The sequence below is a fragment of the Zeus faber genome, assembly GCF_960531495.2.
Source record: "Zeus faber genome assembly, chromosome: 16".
Taxonomy (NCBI): Eukaryota; Metazoa; Chordata; class Actinopteri; order Zeiformes; family Zeidae; genus Zeus; species Zeus faber.
The window spans coordinates 6,930,708-6,955,203 of NC_137202.1; the positions used below are offsets into that span (position 1 = coordinate 6,930,708).

The following is a 24,496-nucleotide window of genomic DNA, read 5'->3' on the forward strand; positions in this document are numbered from 1 at the left end:
CACCTATTCAAGTGTAACAAGCATTTCTAAGATTATTTGATGTAAGGCAGAGTCCATTTATGCAGATGACAAATTCCTATTTTAACCCAAACCTTCGAGAAGTAGAATATTCCACAATTTAAAGTGGGTTCCAGAAATAACACTTTAAAATGAAGTGAGCGCTATAAAGCAATGTTTTTGTCTTTTGAGTTGTTTATTTGTTTGGAAAAATCCATTTCAGCTGTTAATTTTGGGCAGTAACACTGCTTACAATTTGGGGCAGGGGAACCGACATGATTTGCACATCAGCACAAACGAGAAAACAGTTTGATTACATTTGGGGGGGGGGGGGGGGGGGGGGGGGGCTGGAGAGCATGAGGCTCCCAGTTGCAATATTTCAATAGAGATTGTTAAATATCAAGAAAGAAAAACAGCCGGAATACTACTGCCTAAAGTCATGTCACTCAATCAGAAAACACGTGAGGAACAGAAGCTTTTGCCATGAATTTACCACTGAGCCCAACTCGCTGCCGGGCCGCTGAACGTTGTGTTTCAGAAATACTTTGTCGTTACGCGAGCGGTTTGGGGGCGGAGCCGGCGGGCGGGACTCAGCGGCGGACGGTGGTCCAACCGTCGTCGTCGGTCTCGTTCTTGGTCGGGCGACGAGCGGCGTCCTTGTCGCCACGCCAGGTGCTCTTCTCTCCGTCGGCCTCCCTCTCCCTGGGTCGCTCCTTCTCATGATCCTCACGCTTCTCCTCGCCAGCGCGACGCCAAGACCCGCCTGGGAAAGGAAAATGGACGTCAGAAAAATGTCCGTGTGTGAAAGTGCCTCCAAGTTTCCGCTTGGGCGAGATAACACAGATGCTGTGATAAGAGAGCAGGTGTCTTTAAGGCTGCATGTACACTACTCCCAAAAAGTTAGGGATATTCGGCTTTCGGGTGAAATTTCAGGATGAACCTAAAATGCACTATAACCTTTACAGGTGAACTTAATTTGACCTTCTCTAAACTTTTGAATGCACATGTCCAACTGTTCAATGTTTCAGTACTTTTTGCACAACTTGCTGTTCTCTAACAAGGAGCTGAACAGCAAAATTCACAACAGATGTTTGATCCATGAATCGACCAATACATTTCCTGGTTCAATTAGAATTGGTATCTAAACAGTCCTCTTCATCATGCTGTTCACATTTTGACATCATGAGACCAAGACGACACCTAACAACTGATCAACAGGACCTCGCCATTGTGAGGCTTCAAACAGGATGTTCTCAGAGGGAAGTGGCCACTGAGCCTAGAGTGTCACAGAGTGTCATCAGCAGGTTGCAACAGAGATACAGAGACTGGAAGCGTCACAGAAAGGCATAGAAGTGGACGTCCTTTGGCCACATCCCACACTGATGACCCCTTCATTGTGAACAGTTTCCTGCGGAACCAGATGATGATGCCACTCAACTCCAGGCACATTTAAGGGAGGTGAGAGGCACCAAGTGTCACGTCAGACCATTCAAAAGCGTTTCCATCAGCGTGGTCTGCGTGCTAGAGGACCTGCAAGGGTACCTGACCACACCACCAGGCACAGGCATCATCGTCTTGCACGGGCCAGGGAGCATTGACGCTGGACGAGGCACCAGTGGCCTCAGTGCTGTTCTCTGATGAAAGTTGATTCACGTTGAGCAGAAATGATGGCCGCCAACGATGTTGGAGACGTCAAGGAGCGCGCTAAGCATCAGCCACTGAGTCTTTGGTGGTGGTGGTGTTACAGTGTGGGCAGGTGTGTCTAGTCAATACAGAACTGCCCTACACTTTGTGAATGGTACAGTGACAAGCCCATACTACCTGAATAACATCATTAATCCAGTCATTGTGCCAACAACGAACAACACAGGCCTAAGTTCATCTTCATGGACGACAATGTTCCAGCTCATCAAGGTCACATCATCACTGCTGGAGACTGGGGTACCTCAAATGGAGTGGCCTGCACTTTCTCCAGACCTGAATCCCATAGAAAACCTATGGGATCAGCTGAGTCGCCGTGTAGAGGCTCGTAACTCTGTACCCCAGAACTTCAATGACCTGAGGGCCGCCCTTCAAGAAGAGTGGGGTGCCAGGCCTCAGCAGACAATAAGTCGACTTGTGAACAGCATGAGACGTCGTTGTCAAGCTGTAATTGATGCTCAAGGGCACTTGAGAAGTTATTGAGACATTGACATTTTTTGTTGTGGTTTACCCACCGCTGTTGTTGGCTTTTGTTTCAATACATTGTTTGAGATGAGGAAATCATCAGTGCATGCTTCTACTTAAATGCCCTACTTTCATGATATATCACTGTAGCGTGAACTTTTTACATTTTACATAAATTTCACCCGAAAGCCAAATATCCCTAACATATTGTGAGTAGTGTGAGTCAAGGCGCCCCGAGATGATACGACTTTCAACATCCCAACATTTCTGGGGTCTTTACATCGCGATCGCACGTGCGCGCACACAGAAGGTAATGTGACACAAATGCGGTCTCCCTATTACAGAAGTGCAGGACTTATTATTCTCAAGTAAAGTATTTAAACAAAAACATTGTTTTTACTAAATTCTACTAATTCTACTTAAGTCCAGTAGCAATGGAAAGAGAGCCTTGGGTGACGCTGCACGGGACAGTGGGGATACACAGGTGTAACGGGACGGAACGGGAAAGTCCTTTAACTCAGTTGTGTATTTTGTTTCATACAAGTAGGAAACAAACAAAAATAAATTGATCTAATATATTGTCGGTTACTGGCGCAGCGCACACGGCTGTCTGAAGGACAACTAAAAGTGAAAAAAAGAAAAAAAAAAACTGCACTCCAATTCTCTGAGTTAGGTTAACATTTTTCATTTTCCACACAAGAAAGAAAGGAAACAAAATAAATCAAAATCTTTCCCTATGAGATTGTATTTTATATTATAATTACAATATACAGTGATCAGCCACCACATTAAAATTACCACTAATAACCATTAGTAGCTCCCCCTCGTGCCGCCAAAACATTTGGGTTGTGCTACAACCCTGGTTTTATGAACGAAGAACACGTGTCCTTACTATGTCTTACGCTGTCTCCAGACAGCTCCACTAAATATAGCTTAAAGCCCCTTTTAAGCAACCGTCTCAACTTGCCCTTGACTGGCTGTGATTGGGCCACTTGGGCACCCATCATAAGGCGCGCCCCCCAGTATATGTACTGGGTCACCGCCTTCCTTGGACCCCTTTTGGTAGGTACTAAGCATTGCATACCGGAACACCCCCGAGACCTGCGGTTTTGGAGATGCTCTGACCGAGTCGTCTAGCCATCACTTTTTGGTCCTTGTCAAAGTCACCCAGATCCTTACACTTGCCCATTTTTCCCCCTCAACTCTAAGAACTGACTGTTCACTTGCTGCCTAATAGTGGAGGAAATAATTATTTGATCCCTCACTGATTTTGTAAGTTTGCCCACTGACAAAGAAATGAACGGTCTATAATTTTAGTGGTCATTTTTGGTCGGTTTATTATAACAGTGTGCGACAGAATATCAAAAAGAAAATCACATCAAAAAGAGATATAAATTCAGATGTTTGGAGGAAGAGGATTTGTGACTATGACCCCAAGAACCCCATCCCCACCGTCAAGCATGGAGGTGGAAGCATTATGCTTTGGAGGTGTTTCTCTGCAAAGGGGACAGGTCGACTTCACCGCATCGAGGGAAAGATGGATGGGGCCATGTACCATGAAATCCTGGGTGACAACCTCCTTCTCTCAGCCAGGACACTAAAACTGGGTCGTGGATGGGTCTTCCAGCACGACAATGACCCAAAACATACAGCCAAGGCAACAAAGGAGTGGCTCAAGAAGAAGCACATTAAGGTCATGGAGTGGCCTGGCCAGTCTACGGACCTTAATCCCATAGAAAATCTGTGGAGGGAGCTGAAGCTTGGAGTTGCCAAACGACAGCCTCAAAACCTTAAAGATTTGTAGAGGATCTGCAAAGAGGAGTGGTCCAAAATTCCTCCTGAGATGTGTGCAAACCTGGTAATCAACTACAAGAAATGTCTGACCTCTGTACTTGCCAACAACGGTTTCTCCACCAAGTACTAAGTCATGTTTTGATAGGGGATCAAATACTTATTTTACTCAATGAAATGCAAAATAATTGATATATTTTATTTCATGTGATTTTCTGGATTATCTTTTTGATATTCTGTCTCTCACTGTTATAATAAACCTACCAAAAAGGACCACTAAAATTATAGACCGTTCATTTCTTTGTCAGTGGGCAAACTTACAAAATCAGTGAGGGATCAAATACTTATTTCCTCCACTGTATATCCCACCCCTTGACAGGTGCCATTGTGATGAGATGAGCAATGTTATTCACTTCACCTGTCAGTGGTTTTAATGTTGTGGCTGATTTGTGGAAATCTGATTTGCATATAGAGGGGAAGTTAGATAGGATCACAAGCGGTTACTCAAGACGCATGTGAAGACCCATTCTAATGTGATGTGTAAACAGACATTAGAGTTGTCCACTTGTGATTATCACATTACATTTCTGTGGTCGTAGTTGATTCAAACAATACACGTCACAATGAGGGTTAGAAAACAGTCACAACCACGAGAGGGAAAACATCACAGTAAATGTTTTCATGCAATACAACACCTTTACACAATGATGAACATTAAAAATAATAAATCCAAAACAGTTCTGAGTGGAGAGGAGGCACCCCCTCTCTCCTGATACGGTAAACTGCGCGGACACCGTTTCAATGCTTTGATTTTTCCTGCCAGATAAAATAAATCAATAGCCTGTCATTAATGTCAATCTGTATAGATCGCCGATGGGTCGATTGGCCCATACCACACAACCCATTTTTTTTGTCTTGCAGACGTAGCGGTGCCTCCCAGACGGGGGTGTTCATGTGATCCTACACTCGGCTCCAACAGCTATCACATTTAAAGTGGCTGTACACTCCCATCTTACACTTTGCGCACACAATCACTTCAGAGAAAGGCAAGTCCTCTGTACACCCAGGACCTTGAACCTTCCTATTTTTGTTTGCCCTCGTGGGAAGTTTAGTAAATATTAAAGCATTGAGCGAGGAGCTATGAAGACTTACAAATGATGGGAACCAACCTCAAACCTGGGTTGAACAACAGCTGACATTAAACATTGTCATGGACATGAAAACGGTGTGGGTGTTTTGCATTTTCTGAAAGACTGCTGTTGTCAGAGGTTGTTTCCATTATGACATCACTGTGACCCTCAAGTCTGCTCACCTTCCTCCGTCTCTCTTGGGGGGGGTCTTTGCTCTCGCTCACGACGCTCCACAACGCGCTCGTCGTGGTGCTCCTCCTTCTCACGGCGCTCCTCCTTCTCACGGCGCTCCTCCTTCTCACGGCGCTCCTCCTTCTCACGGCGCTCCTCCTTCTCACGGCGCTCCTCCTTCTCACGGAGCTCATCCTTCTCACGGAGCTCATCCTTCTCACGCCGCTCATCCTTCTCACGCCGCTCCTCCTTCTCACGCCGCTCCTCCTTCTCACGCCGCTCCTCCTTCTCACGCCGCTCCTCCTTCTCACGCCGCTCCTCCTTCTCACGGCGGTCTGTGTCATCTCGGCTTCGAGCGTCTCTCCAGCTGCTTGTCTCCTCCGTGCCTGGCCGCCGCCAGACGCCCTCCTCTCTGGGAACACAAGAACAGGCAAAAGTTACCATAACCATTTCTTCATAGAAAAATTGAAGCACGATACATTTAAATAGAAAAAAAAATCCTGTTTCTTTCCTGTCTTATTAAATAGAAAAATGCACCGTGCAAGTGATGTAGAAACCACATAAAAACATATGATAATCAGATAAAAAGTATTCACTTCAATGATCCACACTATGGGCTGACCTGTTTGGGCGCTGCTCTCTTTGTCTGTCCTCCACCTCCCCATCATCTCCGTCTTCATTGTCTCCGCCACGAGGGGGTCCCCAGCTCTCCTCCCGGGCCTTTTCTCGCTCACGCCAACCACCTGCGGCAAAACCACTGGCGTCTTAATACGCAGGGTTCAATATGTAGAGTTATAATTTGCACACCAAACAATTTTTATACATTAAAACAAGAAATACACAGGTTCAGTGGAAACATTGACTATTTAAGTCATGTTTCCACTGAATTGATAGGAATCAGAATATTCTACCATTCTGCTTTACTTCTTTTGAGGGCATGATTTAGTCAAAATTTGAAATTGTAAAATCTGCCAAGAGATTTGTAAACTTCATATTTTCTTTGTCTATGAGTAAATACTCAACAGTTGTTTCCCCCAGGATGTTGGGGGAAATAATTGTTGTGAAGTGTAAATTATAATTTCAACATACTTTCTTAATTTATTCATCAAAATGTTTCACCAAGCTGTGAGTAAACAACTAAAATGGCTCATACACAAGTTCAAGTTATGCAGAAAAAGTCCATAAATTGGTTGCAATTGTACAGCAACGTTAAAATGTTTCTGTAAGTAATAAGCATGAGTGAATGACACATACAAACATAACCAATGTGACAATGTTGAGAATAAACTCGTAATATAATCGTAATATAAATCTAAATGTTACTTAGTGATTTTTCTTAAACCATGAATCAAATCAAGTCAAGTCAAGTACATGCAAACTAAATGTACATGCAAACTAAATCTTCCTTAGAATAAGAAATACATTACTTGCAAACCTTTGGTCCCCATTATGGCACAAACGATGTAACAAGATTGAAGCAAATTCACTAAATGAGCATAAGGGTAGGTAATGCCCAGCTCAACATCCGATAATTACACTGCGACCTACAAAAGGGTAGGTGCCATAGTCTGAAAACCACTCTATTAACGCATTTTATTATTGTTGTTCCTACCAGGTCTGCCGAGAGGTTTCCAGGGCTTGTCATCATCCCCGCCACGACGTGGCCCATCATCCATGCCTCTCCTGCTGCCCCTCTCATCGTCCCCTCTTCTGGGTCCCCAGCTATCATCGACCCCACGCCTGGGGCCCCTGGAATCATCCATGCCTCTACGGGGGCCGCGGTCATCGTCAAAGCCACGTCTCGGGGCGCGGTCATCATCGAAACCTCTGCGTGTCCCACGGTCATCATCGAAACCTCTGCGCGGCCCGCGGTCATCATCGAAACCTCTGCGCGGCCCGCGGTCGTCATCGAAGCCTCTGCGCACGGGCCGGTCATCGTCGCGGCGTGGTGCCGGCTCGTCGTCGAAGCCACGGCGGGGCCCTCTGTCATCTCCACCCCTCCGTGGGCCGTCTCCGCCCCGTCTGAAGGGGGCCTCTCTCTCCTCTTTGTCATCCTCGCGGCCCTCCTGCCTCCACTCCCTGCAGGACAGACAGCAGAGGCGTGGATGTAGCAAAAGGACTCCCACTCTCATATTAAAATCACGTCCATTCAAATCTTTTCTCATATTTCTGCTGATTATGCAAGCCTTTTCTCAGGAGAAACTGCCAGTATACACAAGCTTAGCTCTAAAGTTCAACCTGAGAAGTTTCTACAAAGGTAATAATTTGAATAAATAATGATAAACTTGCGGTTTATCAATTATAACATGGTATTATATACACATTTATTCTTAAATTACTATAGTTAAAAAAAAAAAAAAAAAAAAAAAAAATTGTGTCGCACATTGAATAAAACTTTTCCATGAAAAATATTATTTTCCAGGACATTTTGGGCAATTTTGTCATATTCCATGAATTTTGTTGAACTACATCACTGAATTACAGGTTTTCCATGTTACATCGAAACCCAGAGCATCAATTTTCAGAGCCGTTATAACCATTTCCACATGGACACGCACCTGTCAGGCACCGGCCTGCGCCATTCTGAGTCACCTCCCCCCTCGGTGCGCTTCCTCCACCCTCCGCTTCCACCACCAACACTACCCTCCTCTTTGTCAGCCCAGTCCTACACAGGAAGAGGGAGGGATAGTAAAGGACAAAGATTCTGGGTGAGAGATTTTACTTTATTTGGATGGAATTCAAATATAATTGCTGGGTTTTAGAGAAAACTGCCAATTACAAGATGTAGGTGAAACACTTGATGGATAGGCATTAATCGTGAGCGCAAATCTAAGGGGTACGGTCTGAGGAAATTCCCAATTTCTAGATTAAAAAAAAAACTAAAACAAAAAAAAAACCTTGATACTGATGACAAGCAACCGATTATGGCAGACAATAAGGCTGGGTGATATAATATCGATATAGATATGAGACTAGACATCTTCTGGGATTCGGGCAATTGTACATTTTGTGTTTAAGGCTGTAACACATTAAAGCAAAGAAACTTTCTGAACTTCAAAGACCGTTGTAATTAATGCCTCAACCTGCTGGGTCATAAGGTCCACGCAAAATGATTGTTTCACGTGTCTAAATATCTTATAGAAGCACCATGGCCATCCCTAAAATGTCACCAAATTATCAATTAATTGTGAATATCTGTCAAAAATAATGTGATACAGCCCTGGTTCACAGTACATTAGAGAATTAGCAAAAAAAATGCCTCACACAAATAATGAACCAGCTGAAAAAAATAAGAACAATGACCTTGCTGGATGGTTTGTCTTCTGGAATGCGTCGTTCCTCCTCGCGGCGGCGTTCACGCTCCTCAATCTCCAGCTGCCGAGCTCGCTGCTTGCGGTCCTGCTCCTCCAGCTTGCGGAGCCGTTCCTGGTACTCCCGATCCTGCTCCTCACGCTGCTCCATCTCGATGCGCTCCCGCTCATCTCGCTCTGCCGGGAAAAAACAAAACAAAAACATAATTTTTTCTGAAGTTTAATCCTATCATTGGAGATTAGGATGACATTTCCCAAAACTGTAGGACAAAATGCCATCTTAAAAATAAGTCCTATTTTAGGATAGCCATGAACCAGTCCTAAAGTCAATAATAACAATTGTAAACAATAACAAAAAGGCAAAAGACTACTTCTACTGGGTCTACACAAAGGAAGGGAACAAGTAAGGTTGGAGAAAACCTCCAAGAGAAAAACCTTTCTCTCCACCATCCATACTTGGCTGGCCTGTTTTGCTGTGCCCAAAACTAAGAGACCTTCTGTTTATCTCATTTTTGTCAGTTCTTGCGACAAGGTATGAACCAAGTTAAGATCAATCATGGTCCAAAGGTGTTTTTGACTGAGGGGAAATAAGAAGTGGGGAGGTCCCCTGAAAACTAGATACCGTCATGGGATTTTCCTCTGGTTGTGTTGGACTGCACTGGAACTCTGAAGTGACGTCAGCCAATGAGGTTTCAGCAGGAATTCTGTGTATTTACTCTGTAACTTTAACTGATTTCATAATTTCAGTCCACCAAAAGGTATTTCTGAACAAATTTGAGGCCAAAAGTATGCAGTTGCTGAATCGTCACTCATATTAGATCTACAAGGTGTAATTTCAAAGTTTGCGCCGACTTTCATAAGGCACAGGCTCGCATCGGGACACCAGACAGGGATTTTGTTTCATTCAATTAACGTCGGTAAATAAATGAAATAAATACATCTAAAATAAAAAATATTAACTACTATTTTTATTGGTATTTATTTTAACTGGTTATTTTTTCATCACCGCTGAGTATACGTGGGCTGGTCCCCACCTAGAGCGATGCCTCCAGCTGAACTGTCCTCAGTGCACAGGGGGGCGAGGGACCGTGGACTTACATCTGGACCAATCACGTGCACTTACGTCCCTGAAGGTTCCTCTTGTGCCGGTTAGTCCCTGCCCTGGAGTAAGAGCTAAAAGAAAGTCCCTCAAAAACGGCGTTCTAACTACGATCATTCCTATTTCCTGCAGTGTGGACACAAAAAAGGGACTGGTCCTCCAAAATTTCTTAGAACTATGAAAAAGTTCCTGCGGTGCGAAAAAAAAAAGGCCTAAAGACATAAGGATATTCTGAACTCATCACTGTGTCTGAAAATAAGATTAGAGGTCAAATATCATCAGAATTATCTTCTGTAATAGAGCAATAATATTTCCCCCATCTATGAATTTTAAGATATGACAGCTCTTGGGGTATTTTTCTCTAATGAGGCACCTGAGTTCTAAAACAAGGACATGTCTCAAGCTCTCTGAAGCGTTTTCTGACCCTGGCTTATTTGAAATGAGTTACCTTTCTTAAGTTGCTCTTCGTGGATGCGCTGTGCCTCCTCTTCTTTCTCGCGATAGTAGGTGGTGCGTCGGTCTTCTTTGCGCTGCCTCATCCTCTCCTCCAGACACTTCATCTTCTCCTCCTCCAAGCGCTCCTGGAATGCTTTAAGTTTTTCCTGCAAAGACGCCAAACACGTTAAACTAAAACCCTGTTCCGCGATCCACAGCACTACGGACGCCCACTGGCGTGCTCGGACTTCAAAACAATCCCTTACCTCGTATATGAAGCTTCGTGCTGCTGTTATTTTGGACACAAAGCTCTCCTTGTCCTCGATCATCCTGGACATGCGCTGCTTGTGCTCCAGAGCCTTCTCCCGCTCCACCTTCATATTGCTGATCTGTGACCAACACGACAATTCTCATGACACTCTGCCGAGCACAACTGACTAAGCAATCGTTTGTCAGAGGTAGTCTCACCAGCTGGAGGTTGAACTCACCCTCTCTTCCTCCTGCAGCTCCCACAGCTCCATGTCTTTCACACGCTGCTCCTCATAAGCTTGTTTGATGTGTGGGATCTCCTCAAGTCGCTTGGCCCTCTCAAAGTAGTCAATCTGCCAAAGACAACCATATAATTTACTTCACCCCGATTCACATTTGCAGAGGTGGGAATTTTATGATGATGGTGATATATGAATTCTGTACCATGTCATCATACTTTGAATACAATCCTTACAAACCTGCTTGACACTAGGTACCACTTACGAAAAATAATAATAAAAATCTGCACCGACACTGTAAATTTTCCCCCCGAGATGAATAAAGTATCTATCCATCTATTAACAGTACCGAGCCGTAGTTCTGAGAGTTGTAGAGTTTTTGTTCAAACTGGGAAAGCACTCATGTTCATTCCTAGTCTTGGGGAGACAGCCTAGAAATGAGGAGAACATTCACCTTCTTTTCCTGGTTCTTCAGTCGCTCCTGAAGTTCCTTCTTCTCCTTCTCCAGCTGCTCCACTTGTTTAGCCATGATGAAGTCGGGGTCCAGCTCTTCCAGGTCCTGTTTAAAGTGTATACAGCTGAATACAGTGGAAGTATAGCATCTCCACTACACCTGCTCTTACAACGATCGTGTTTCTCCGGGGAGATAAGCAGAATGGAATAGAATTGTGTTCTTAACCGTTTGTCATTTAGCAACTTCAGGTTTTAAACGGGCCTTTGCAAAAAATCATGTTTTACCAACGATTGTTGTTAATCATCAATATAAGCCAACAAAACGACATTAACATGTGAAATCTAAACCCTGCATGCTTTCAGAGGATTTTTCAAAGAAGAGGTGGGAGTAGGCTTTGGCGATATCCAAAGTTTTATGTACTGACGCGGGGGACAGTGACAGAAGTGTTCTCATTACGCACAGCGTTTTTTGTGTTTCTTTGAGAATCTCAGCGCTCAGGATGCGTGCACAGTGCATTGCACTGCTGCCTCACAGCAAGAAGGTCCTGGGTTTGATTCCCGCCTGGGGCGCTGTTGGCACTGTGCTCTGGTGGGTTATCTCCCAATTAGGAGCCTTTCTGTGTGGAGTTTGCATGTTCTCCCCGTGCTCACATAGACATGGCCCCCACTAAAAAAAACATGCACAACATCATTGTCTGACCAGCGATGGACACTTGGAACCAGGCCCCCGGGCGCGTTGTCGAAAGCTGCCCACTGCTCCTGGCTGCCCCCCCCGGAGGAAGGACAAGCCAGGATGGGTTAAATGCAGTGGCCACATTTCACTGGCCACCATCCAGAGCATGTGCATGTGTGTGTGTGTTACAAGCATGTGTTGTAGTGTGACAATTAAAGATTCTTCTTCTTCTCTGTATAAAAATTATTTTAAAACGTTCTTATAATATCATTTTAGTAATGCAAGTAATAACCTGGAGCTGCAACTTAATCACCACCCGCCCATCATATCCAAATCCTCCATCTGCTTCTTCACTGTTGCGTGCATACGTCCATATACTGTACATCCTCTGTGCATGCAGTAGTGAATGAGCTACGCCCGTCGCTCCCCGTGGTCACACGGATGGAAGGACAGATGGACAGGGGGGGACAGATGGACAGGGGGTATTTCAGTGTACTTTACCTCAATGTCGATATCTTTGAAGGCTTTGGCTCCGAGTTCGGTCTTCTTGATCTGCTCCAGGCGCTCACGCACAGTCTTCTTCTTGATCTGCTCATGCTCCTGCATGATGCGCTCCTTCTCCCTCTCTTTGGCCTCCTGCCGAAGACGCTCCTCCTCGGCCTTGCGGACTTTCTGCATCTCAGCCTCGCGCTGCTCCAGCTCCTCCTTCTCCCGCTGGATGTTCAGGCTCTCCAGGCGCTCCTTGCGCTCCTCAATGGTCTGCCTGCGTGCCAGGATGCGCTGGTGGTCCTTGCGGGCATTTTTCAGATAAGCAGCGATGGCCTGCTGGCTCTGCTCCTCACGTTCTTGCTGTGAAAAGAGTCATATAGACAAATTCAAGCTGAGATGAACGCTCAACAATTTCAGAATTTACAGTAGAGATGGCACTGATCTGATACTCAGTATCTGTATTGGGCCGAGGAGAGAGAAAAGGAAAAAAACAAACAAAAAAACCCCCAAATGAAACCATGAATTATGGAAGCCCTTTTGTGACATTGCTGAGACGGGGGGGAAGTAGGTGATGATATAATTTCACTCAATTTTGCCCTTTAGGCAACATTTGGATTGGGCGGGGGTGAGGGTTTTTGTGAAAGTGTTTTGACTGAATAAAACAAAGGGTTTGTTTGAGCATGGTACTTTTAGATGGCCATCTTGAGCAAAGTGCATCAATTAAAACTGCTCAGTTAAAGCTTACCAGTTGTTAAAGGGAAAGGATATCAGATTGGTTTAGGCAGATTCTCAAGATTTCACTATTGGGAAAGGAAAAAAGGGTATCGTGACATCTCTAATTTACAGTGTTGCTCATTCTTAAACTTAATTTTTTATTAGCTTTCTTCTTTAATGTGCATGTCTTTACATCTGATTTGCACATTTTCAAATTTTAATTAATAATAGCCAGCCTATGGTCACTTGCAGTACTTACCAATATGGAGGCAGGCTTGATAACTTGGATGGCTTTGGCCAAAGAAGAGGACATGGCAGTAAGCTGATTCCTGATCTGCTCAGAGGGCATGTTCTGCAGGAATGGTCCAACGGGAGAGTCCTCCTTGGTGGAGTAGTTCAGGTCTGATCCGAAACTCAGTGTTCGAGAAGAGTGGTCAATTCGAACCTACAAAAAATAAAAATAATAATAAATAAATTTTAAAAAAGGTTGTCTTTTTTTCTAATATATAAAAACAACATTCATATAAACCAATCAGCCATAACATTAAAACCACCACTAATATTGTGTAGCTCCCCCTCGTGCCGCTAAAACAGTTGCGACCCATCGAGGCATGGACTCCACAAGACCTGTTATGGTGTCCTGTGGTATCTGGCACCATGTCGTTAGCAGCAGATCCTTTAAGTCCTGTAAGTTGTGAGGTGGGGCCCCCATGGAAAGGGTTTGTTGTTCCAGCACATCCCACAGGTGCTCGATCAGATCGGACCCCAACCCTAGCCACCCCCATGATGTAGAAGAAAACATGATTCATCAGACCAGGCCACCTTCTTCCATTGCTCCATGGTTCAGTTCTGACGCTCGCGTGTCCATTGTAGGTGCTTTAAGCGGTGGACAGGGGTCAGCATGGGCACCCTGAACAGTCTGCAACTACAAAGACCCATACACAGCAAGCTGTGATGCACTGTCTGTTCTGACACCTTTCTATCATAACAGCATTAACTTCTTCAGCGATTTGTGCTACAGCAGCTGTTTTGTGGGTTCGGACCAGACGGGCTGGACTTCACTCCCCATGTGCATCAAATAAACCCATGGTCACCCATCAGCCTGTTCACCTGTTGTCCTTCCCACTTTTGGTAGGTACTAACCACTGCATACTGGAAACACCCCAAAAGACCTGCCGTTTTGGAGATTCTCTGACCTTGTCATCTAGCCATCACAATTTGGTTGGTATGCACTGGCCAATACCGATATATAGAGAAAGGTGTACTAGAAGTTTACTTTTGTTTAGTTCTTCCAGCTCTTTTTCAGATATGTATATTTATTTTTTGTTAAGAATTTTCAGAAAGTTTTCTTTAGTTTAATGGTTATTTGTAAGGATGCACTAATTACCATTTTTTTGAACCATTACGATTTATGTTCATTATTCACTATGGAACAATACTAGAACATGAAACTGTCCCTGAGTTCCAACAAAATAAAATACAACAGAAAATAATATGGGACCACCAATGTCAGGCCATCAAGTTTCAGTATGATGCAACCTGTAACTCTCACTGAGTTTTGGTAGGACACAACATATAACTAACATAGAAATGTCCTGTTTGAACTTCAAATGAAATTCTCTTTCACTTTAAGTGTAAATTCAATTTTAATTTATATGGTACTTGCCATTCCAAAATAAATTGCAATCATTGAAAAAAAAAAAGTAATACTCATAATAGATGGTCGACCCTTCCCACTCTCGTTCAGGGGAAGTCCTCCTTCACTCCTCGTGCATCAAACCAACTGAATCAAATCGACAACCAGCCAAACAACCAGAGCAGACAGTCACAGCTCTGGTTGTTGGTATTTATCGCCTGACAATTTTGGAATACAGTCAAATGATAGATAAATAATTTATCTGATCTTCTTTGTTTACCTTGAAGAACCTCCAAAAAAACAACATTTTCTTTCTTTCGCTCTCTTTGAGCGTCAACTACGCAATTATGGTACTTTACAATGGTATTGGGTTTGAGTATCAGAATATTTTTACGAGTAGTACATATGCGCTATATCGGGCGTATAAATTTCACCGGCACAGAATCGGATATCTCTGACACTGATCGGTCGGTGCATCTCTGGTTATTTCTTGTTGTTTTTAAGAGATGTAAACAATCCATAAATCCAATAAGATGTAATGTGTTAAGAAAAAATCCCTTTTAACAAAATAATTATAGACAAACTCACTCTTGTACGGTTTTTACACTAAAATGAGCGGGTTAACCCGCTCTTCCGATTTGGAGACCGGCTTGGGGTGGTGCTGGAGTGGCTCGGAGGCCAGCGGGGAACGTGGGGGTTCTCTGCTTTGTTTCCCACGGAGCGGTCCCACACTCAAAGCATTTCATGGTCCCCCATGCAGGTAAAAAGTCATTCAATTTAGATTTTTGGATATGAAATGATTGAATGATACGCAGATATTCCGGTTTACTTATACACCAACGTCAGGAACTTCAACAAACTTCAAATTCAAAAGGTTATGGTGGCAAAATTAGAGGGTCGACCCGGGTGTCGCGTTTCCATCAGAACCGATCAACCTGTGTCTAATGCGAGGTCATTTGACCCGGGTCAGAAACCTGGGTGTTTTTCGGATGTTAGTGGGTGTTACCAGGTTTTTGGCGCAGTGGGAAAGGGGTATTACGATACAAAACATTTTAATTTTGGTTTAACAGCGCGACACAGATGAACTTCTTAATCAGAATTTGGCATTGAATGCCATAACACTTGTTTTTTTTTTGTTTTTTTGTATTTATGCAGTTCAGCTGATTCAAGTCATCTAAGTGACTCATACAAGTATTGAGTTTCAATACCCAGCTCCAAGTTCATACCTGCAAGTCACAGTGACGGGCGGCGTCCACGATGGAGCGCTCCAAATGGAAAGCATCCACGAACGGAACCAGGGAGGCCAGACGGCTGAACTCAATGCTTTGATAGATCTGGGCCACCTGCAATTGATATCAAATATAGATCAAATACATGCATTGTGTTGTTTGTTAAAGCAATGGCACTTCCAGCTTTTCAGATGGAACTAATAAATACAAAATGCGTGAAAATTAAGTAGCTTGATTTGACGTCAGTTTTCGTCCTTTAAAACAGGATCTATAACAAGTTTATCTTTGGGGAAAGACCAGTCACCTGCTGCAGGAGGCGCAGGATGGTGTTGCCCTGCAGGTGAGGGACATACTGCTGCAGATCAATCTCCTTCTCTGCTTGGTCTCTCACCCAGTTAAGCACCTTTGGGGAGAGAAAGTTGGTGAGGAATTGGAAACTTTTAATATGCATAACAACGTTAAGTTTGTTCATATGTAATAAAGTTACATACAGTATGTAGACACCACATAACATAAGACCATTTTAATCAAAGTTACTTCCCCCTCCTTTCTTTAGTTCCACAGATGTCAACTTATCAGTTTCTTACCTTTGTGACTCTGCCACTAAGCTTCAGGGGATGGAAGTCCACCTCAAGCCAGTTGTAAAGCTCCTTTACTTCTGGTAGAATATACTGCAGCAAGTTAAACCGCACCTGTAAATAACAAAATAACAACCATAAAAATTCTGTAAATACGGAAAATTAATAGGAAGTTTCCAGGCAGCATTAAGGCTGGGGGAAAACAAAACGAAACAAAAAAATGTTTTTGAACGAAGTCACAACAAAACTTATAACTTTGCTAATGAGAGAAAAAAAAAAAAAAAAAGACAAAATAAATAATAATAAAGACTACAATTTTATTGTACTTTACTACAGAAATATCTATGTATACATTTTTGAAAAGCAGTTCTCTCTTCCCACTTGTGTTTCTCATGAGCTCAGTTGCCTTGTCACAAAGACCTTTGGCTATATGGATTGTGTATTTCTTTTTTTAAGAAAAATGTTAATTGCAAGATGTATCTCCATTTGGTATGGTGCAAGTAATTGTGGATGTAGAATTTGCTGGCAAAGTTTTGGAAAGATTTCATAGAGATGCCACCCACTGAGGGTCTCATTTGCTTATACAGATTACATTAATGTATGTAAATCACATTCACACTGGCAGATGCACAGTGATAAACTTTTTGTGCAAAATTCACCATATCATTGATAAGGCTCTGGCGGGTCGGTGGGGACTGCAGCCCCAGGAGGGTGGCCAGCCTGCGGTGTTTCTCCACGATGATGCCGTCCATGTCCAAGAGTCGAGCGATGTCGGTGCGCTCAGGGGTGATGGGGATGGACAGCGTGGCCAGGAGGACCCTGGTGGACATCCTGAAGAAAAACAATACCATTCATGATTACGCTTTGAAGGACATTGTCATCATTTCTTTGGTCTTATTGATTGACTTATTAGTTGAGTCTCAACTTATTATTTTGTAACTGTGACCGCATGAATGGGTATCCAAATAAACTTTCCCCTCAATAAGAAAGATATGTCAAGAGCCTACCTCTGCATCTCTTCTTGGGTGAGGTTCTTGCGCATCTCCCTGGAGAGGTGATAGAGACGGTGGAGGGTGCAGGCATGGAAAAGAGCGTTGCCAGACTTCCAGAAGACAGTAGACACCTTGTTGTAGTAGTTGGCCATCAGCTGGGGTTTGGGAGGCTTCTTGGAGAGGGCAAACAGACCGTGGATGTCCTCCACAGCCTTGAAGGCTTCCTGCGCAAAGACACAGAGCATCAGTGATTAGATCCATGTATCTCCAAGACGCTGAAAGAAAATCTTGCCAAGTGGCAATTACAGCCCCCCCCCCCCCAAATACAGATGACTGAATAAAAAAGAACCCAGGGTTCCCACCCTTTTCTAGAGATCCTTTTCCAGGACACTTTCAGTGATGCTCTAGCTGATTTGACAGACAGGGATTGCGCAATACACTAATGTGTTCCTCTCTGTTGAAGTCTGGTTTAAAAGACGTGCACTCTATGGCTGTTACTTATCTATGAAATCATCTCTTACATGCTGAGGAGTTATGACGAATTGATCATAGAATAATGCAAACACACCTGCAGATGTACAGCACTTCACTTTATTAGTATAACTAAGCTACAATGATGGTTTGGGCAACTCTCACCTCTGCTTTCTCCTTTCTCTCTTATTGACCTCAGAAACTGTAAGGGGGCCAAATCCCAAAGCTCAGAAGTTACGTAGTGCTGCTTTAACAAACGCTTATTACAAGGACCGTAATGTAAGGCATTACCACACATGCTAACCAATTTAGCATTATTCAACAGTTTAAAATAAGTTGGAAAGAAAGCAATGTTAATCTATAAACCTAATAAAAACTACCACCGTTACCAGCCAGCAGTGACTAATATTTATATTTGAAGGATAATGCAACCTACATTATCAAGAGTTTCAGCCAGTTAAGTTGTAATATCATTCAACCTGCATGTGCTACCATGTGATGTGACTTGGGGGTGTGTTCACAGCATTTCCACAACATAACTGAGAGCAGCCTATTCAAAATACTCTTGTCTCATCGTAGTTTTCCAGGACAACACATGATTTTGTTCAGGTTTTCCACGACCTGTGGGCACCCTGCCCGCAATTACATTGCTAAAAAAATTTGAACTTTTTTTTCAGTAACTCATTGCACCACTGCAACAAATTAAGTTTCCCTACAGATACTCATGAAATGTACAGTATAAATAAACAGAAGCGGACGGACCTGCCAGAGCTCCATGCTGATGGCGCTGTCCAGCTGCACGAGGCGTGTCTCCAGGTGCATGGACTGGCTCTCAGGGTTGTTCAGGTTGATGGCAGTGCTCTGGTTGTGGTGGCGCTGAATCTGACCCAGGTGCATGCGGAGGTTGTCGCACAGCTTGCGAAACTCAGCTTTGCGGGTGTACTGAAGGCAGAACTTGAATGCTGCAGGGTGTACGAGCACATGTTACTAAGTAAGAGGAATTGACTTACGACAAGGAACTGATTCAAATAAAAGTTTCTGTGAAAAAAAATAATTAAATAGTTCTACTTTTAACGTAATAATGAAATATTCTGCTATGCAGACTTTGTAATATTAAATTGAAAAGTGAGACTTAAAAGCTTCAATACATTTAATGTTTTCTCTAAAATTAATAACGTTCAAATGAAGAAATCAAGAATATTTAATGGAAAAAAAGATAATCCTTTCTAATTTCACAAAATGAACAGTCATATGAACAGCCACTGAGCTCCAAAGGAATAAAGTTGATGTCGTTACTACACAATGACAAAACTTTAACAATCACAACATGCCGACAACTCTTTGTCACCACAGGAAACACACACACACACACACACACACACACACACACACACACACACACACACACACACACACACACACACACACACACACACACACACACACACACACACACACACACACACACACACACACACACACACACGTGTTTTCGTATACATATCAATTCTGAATGTTTTAAACGGTTCAATACTGATTTTTTCGCAGAATAGATATACCAGAAGCTGCACTTCCTCACTCTCTCTTCTCTTTGAAAGCAAGTTGACACACTCACACACACCGCTGCAGTGTCCACCTAGCCCCGCCTCCTCTCACTCACTCACAGTGCTGTCTTCTTCTGTTCACCAGCCTAACTCGCTTTGGTTTGTAACGGTGTTCGTTCATTGAAGATGGCAGCTGATGGTCAGTTTTGAAAGAAAACAGCAGGAGTGCTGTTTGGATATACTTTGCATTTTGATTGTAACTGGAGTGTTTTTGCTCCTCCAGACAGCGCTGCGCTGTGCGAGACTGTCCCGTTTCGTCCCATTACAAACAAAAAAAACCTGTGTCCCCCCTACTGTCTCCCGGACTTAATTTAGTAAAAACTGGATGTTTTTGTGTAAATACTTTATCTGGAAAAAATAAATCCTGCACTTCTGTTATAGGGGGGCTACTTTCTCACTTTGCATGTTTAAATATGGCAACGTCGCATAAAATTCGAAGGGTCTCAGGAAACCCGCAATGAAAGATCCCATAAATCAGAATGAAAGATTCCCCCCACCTCAGCCAGCACCACCGCCTCTGTCCGGTCTTCGGGCATATATTTACTCATTCGAAAAATTTATAAATATTTATTGCCACTTTTATATATTTCAGGATTTATTTCATAAGCATATTTATTTTATTTGCATGCTACATCAACATACATACTCTCTGTGCATGCAAGTGAAGGAGCTGCGTGCGCTGCTGCTGCTCCGCCTGTCGCTCTCTGGTGCAGGGGGTGCAGACCGGGACAGCGCCAAGTGACATGCCCCATCTATTCCGGCATTATCATGGCATGTGTGAAAATGTGCAAGACGGAAATATTTCTGAATGTAGTTGCATGTGTGAATAGTGAAAGGTTATCCCAGTAATTTACCGGGAAATATGTGTGAAAGGGGCTTAACATAGCCGTCAGTGCTGAAAAAAATATATACATATGTTTAAATCTAAATTTAACCTTATAATCAAAAGTCAAATGGAATTGTGTATTTGTAGAATCCTGACACCCCTAATTTATACACTACGCTTGAGACGATAGTCAATAATATTGAAAATCATGATATTTGCCACAAAAGGATATTTTCACATAATCAAAATATCGAAAAAAATAACATATCATCTTTGACATTTTTTATCTAACAAAAAGGTATTTGAATGTTTATTTTTATTTATTTGTTTGCTTATAAATGTAATGTTCTCAAATACAGAAACTAATAAAATAAATGGTTTTTCAAATTGGTTTGAAAATTTTGCTCTACTTTCAAAATATCACCAAAACAACTGTGTGTGACCTGTTCTGACACCTTTCTGTTATAGTCAGCATGAACTTTTTCAGCAATTTATGCTACAGTTACTGTGATATCGAACCAGGCAGGCTAGACGTTGCTCTCCATCCACATCAGTGAGCCCATTGGTGCCCATGACCCTGTCATCGTTTCACCCCTGTCCTTCCTTGGACCACCTTCAGTAGATACCAAACACAGCATACCGGGAACACCCCACAAGACCAGCTGTTTTGGAGATGCTCTGACCCAGTCGTCTAGCCATCACTATTTGGTCTTTGTCAAAGTCGCTCAGATCCTTACATTGGCCCATTTTTCCTGGTTCCAACACAACTTCAAGAACTGACCGTTCACTTGTTGCCTAATATATCCCACCCCTTGACAGGTGCCATTGGACTGATTTGAGCAATGTTATTCACTTTGCCTGTCAGTGGTTTTAACGTTGTGGCTGATCAGTGTACATACATACATACATACATACATACATACATACATACATACACAAAAGAGCAATGATGTCCTTACCTTGCTGGGCAATGTCATGGTACAAGCGCTCCACCTTGGAGTTGTTTCGCAGAAGATCCAGGCATTGTCGGTAGGACTCCCACAGGAACTTCACCCAGGGAGTCAGAAGCAGACGGTCTGTGCGGTCCTGTGTGTCCTCTCCACTGACAGCACTCAGGAGCACGCTGCAGCCACAAGGAAGCCCAGTGTCAAGAGAACACTTCCATAACATGATCCAAAACTTGATTAAGGATAAAGAATGAATCAGATTATATTGAGAAGAAAAAACGACTGTACATCAGGTCATTTTGGGTGATAGTCATTATTGCAATATTAAAAGTGCAACAGAAACATCATTTTTGCGACCACACCTCTCAGGAGTCTGGATGTTATCCAGATCCTCGATATCCAGGACCATCTGCTGGGACTCCCCTTTAGCAGTCTCAGTCTTCTCCTCAGCCAGCTTCAGGTACGCCCTGACTACATCTTCAAGTGATTTGATGTTCACCTACATTAAAAAAATTATATATATTTAGTTCTAAACGAGTGGGCTTGTAAACAATCAAATTAGAACTTTTAAAACTTGTGTATTTCATTACAAACCTGCTGGCAGATGTTCTTGTACTGATACAGGCCCTCTTTGGCCAGGTGACTCTTGCGCAGATCCACGCAGAGCTCCAGGTACTTGAGCATAATCGGCTCGTGGATCTTCTGCCATGTTCGATGTTTCTTGCTTTTGATGACATCATACAAAACATCCAAAGCCGGCTGCTTCTTGCCAACCTCAAGGAACTCTGTCAGGCAATTGTAGTCAAGAAATTGATCACACAAAATCACAATGACTGCATTCAACTACATATTAATTACAGTGTAACATGTCCACTTCTCACATTATTACAACAAAAAGCTGACATTATGAGAAAGATATTGCTATTTCAAGGTACAATTTGTAAGGGGAAAACACTGTATTTGGGTGGACAAAGATGAAGTTGACTTCTGGAGCAGCAGCTGATCAGCCAGCCACATTTAATGGTGAGTTGTGCAATGACTTGTCAAGCGGCAGGACAGAAGCGACTGGGCTGTGTGGTTATCAGTGTTTCTGAGACCAATAGGGGTCGGGCAGTAGACTAATTAAGAAAATGTGTGAGGTAAACGTACAAGTTGAGAAGTTGTATCCCTGCATTAGAAAGGCTCTGTTTGATTTCAATAGTTTTAAAGTAACATAGTCTACCCATCTAGTTAACATTTGTGATATATACAGTCAATATGCTATGTTTCTGAACCAATGTTTTAAATGACCATATCATTAAGACATTGATGGTGCTCTCCCCATCTTTATAATCTACTGGCCACTTTTATGACACACTGTATGTTAGCTACCGTTCTCACAAATAGGGAATGAGCTGGGTTAAATGTGCCAATGATAGATAAAGTAGTATTTGGAGGGACAGCCTGATGGCAGTTACAGATTGATTATGTTAAAGATAAGATAGGGGCTTTAATTTATCCCTAATGAAAATTAAATGTAGGTAATGCAAACATCATGTAATTATTAAATAACAGTATTAGCCAAGGACGATTAAGTATCGTAAGGTGGGAGTTGGTCGGTATATTTATTCATCTTAATCGAGCATCCCAGTTGCATGGATGCTTCGCGACATTTACATATTAATGACATTTGAGCAATACGGGCACTATTTTCTGAACACGATTCTTTTTTTTTTTTTACCCCATTGAACGCATTGCACCACCTTAACTACACCCACGGAATTGAGAGAGGTTATTTCAACACAATTCACTTGTTAAAATAACTTCATTGAGTCTGGCAGTGCACAATGACGGTTTCTTTATCCAACAGATCAGGCCCCGGCAGGCGTCTGACGTCATGCGCGAAGCAGAGATATAACGAATACGTTTCAGATCTTGTCGCCCGGTTTAGACCGAGTTTGGGGAACCAGAAATGCGTTAGTAGCGATTTCCAGGCCGACGCAGGAAAATGGCCTGGTTGCGCATTCGCTGAGTGCAATATGGCTTCCCCGCCACCCTGCCCGAAGCTAACTAGCCTCGCTCCCCTCCCTCCGTGCCACACAGGGAGGCTAACGTCGGCTAACCTAGCTTAAAATGCTCAGCGGCGTGACATTGTGTTCCACATTCGCGTCGCTTACACTCACCGTTCGCTCGTTTGAGAGCATTCTCCGGTCGTTGAAAGTAGGCCGGCATCTCGGTGGCTCGCTAGTGAAACGCACAGTTGTCTGACTCGGGTGAATTTGACAGGTTTTACCGCTCCATCCGTGCCAAGCACCGTCCTGCTTCCACACGGCGCTGGGAAAGGAAAAAAACCTCGTGTGAGGGCCCGGTCAGGGTTGCCAGGTCGGCGGCACACCATCCCCCTCCATAAGACAACGAAATCCACCCCCCCCCCTGCGTTGGACGAGGAAGTAGAAAAGGACCGACATCAAACCCAGACATTGAAAACTGTTCGGCAACGAAACCGTGATATTTGTCGCGGGAGTTGAGTGGAACCACGGTCGTGTTACTTTGAAACGGGGACGTTCCGAATGCGAATGCAGCGTTTTCCCTCGAACAGAGACGTTGAAATTGTACCGACCCTGACCAGTATTGTTGTTGTGTGTTTCCGTATTGCATGTTTATTTATCATCATTTTTTAAAAGCCATGTAAACAATGGAGGAATATCGGATTCAAAATGTAATTCCACATATTTCATAATTTAAAAAAATCTTGAATTGAATGATGCGATTTTTTTCCTGTATTAAAGGATAATACAACTTTCTTTCTTTTTTTAAATACTCCTGGTACTACGTATATATTTCTAAAGGGGGGGTTCCCAGCAAACCTGGCAACTAAAGGTTCTCGTACGTGGTGTTGAGGATGATGTGTTCGGCGAACCTCGTAAATCTGCCCTCGCAGAAGCCACGAAGTTACGTTACAAATCAAGCCCGACGCAGTTTTGCGAGCGGGTTCCCGCCTCAAATCGTGATTACGTTCGCAAAAATAACGTTAGGAATGACAAATAAACCCGCCAATAATAAACAAGCCAAACCACTGTGGTGATTAATTTGGACCTAAGCGCCTTGATTTGTCCCTGTCTACCAATTTTGGAAGGCTTTGACGTAAGACCTATAATACCGTTATTTGTACAGCCCCTTCACACAGCATGCAATCCAAAATTGTTTACATGAATGGAAGGCAATCAAATTACAATAAAAACATTTCGAAAAGGAAAATGCTCTGAATAAATTGCTTGAATATGACACTGTACGTGTTTTTCAGTTGTTGGCAGAAT

The 24,496-nt window shown here is 43.2% G+C and overlaps 1 protein-coding gene across 2 annotated transcripts; it reads right to left on the reverse strand.

Moving 5' to 3' along the window:
• Window positions 1-442: 442 nt before the first annotated feature.
• Window positions 443-23,505, reverse strand: eif3s10 (eukaryotic translation initiation factor 3, subunit 10 (theta)). Of its 2 annotated transcripts, none has more exons than XM_080016132.1 (22): window positions 23,363-23,505; window positions 21,795-21,985; window positions 21,563-21,699; window positions 21,213-21,376; window positions 18,586-18,785; window positions 17,368-17,576; window positions 17,020-17,191; window positions 16,370-16,474; window positions 16,087-16,185; window positions 15,780-15,896; window positions 13,177-13,362; window positions 12,216-12,563; window positions 11,043-11,147; window positions 10,589-10,702; window positions 10,367-10,489; window positions 10,114-10,267; window positions 8,559-8,743; window positions 7,814-7,920; window positions 6,868-7,334; window positions 5,878-5,998; window positions 5,267-5,667; window positions 443-760 (listed from the first exon to the last, which is right to left on the reverse strand). In XM_080016132.1, exons 1-22 carry the CDS (start codon window positions 23,409-23,411, stop codon window positions 588-590), a joined length of 3,927 nt encoding a protein of 1,308 aa, XP_079872258.1. In that variant the 5' UTR covers window positions 23,412-23,505; the 3' UTR covers window positions 443-587. The 2 variants fall into 2 exon arrangements, with proteins under 2 accessions (XP_079872258.1, XP_079872257.1); XM_080016131.1 differs by having other exon boundaries at window positions 5,878-6,019.
• Window positions 23,506-24,496: the final 991 nt, after the last annotated feature.

Excerpts from the sequence above, each read along its gene's own strand:
- eif3s10 (XM_080016131.1), bottom strand. The coding sequence starts at position 23,411 with ATGCCGGCCTACTTTCAACGACCGGAGAATGCTCTCAAACGAGCGAAC. Across the intron at positions 13,363-15,779 it reads CCCGTCACTGTGACTTGCAG|GTTCGAATTGACCACTCTTC; the intron begins GTATGAACTTGG and ends TATTTTTTGTAG. Across the intron at positions 5,668-5,877 it reads AGAGAGCAGCGCCCAAACAG|AGAGGAGGGCGTCTGGCGGC; the intron begins GTCAGCCCATAG and ends TTGTGTTCCCAG.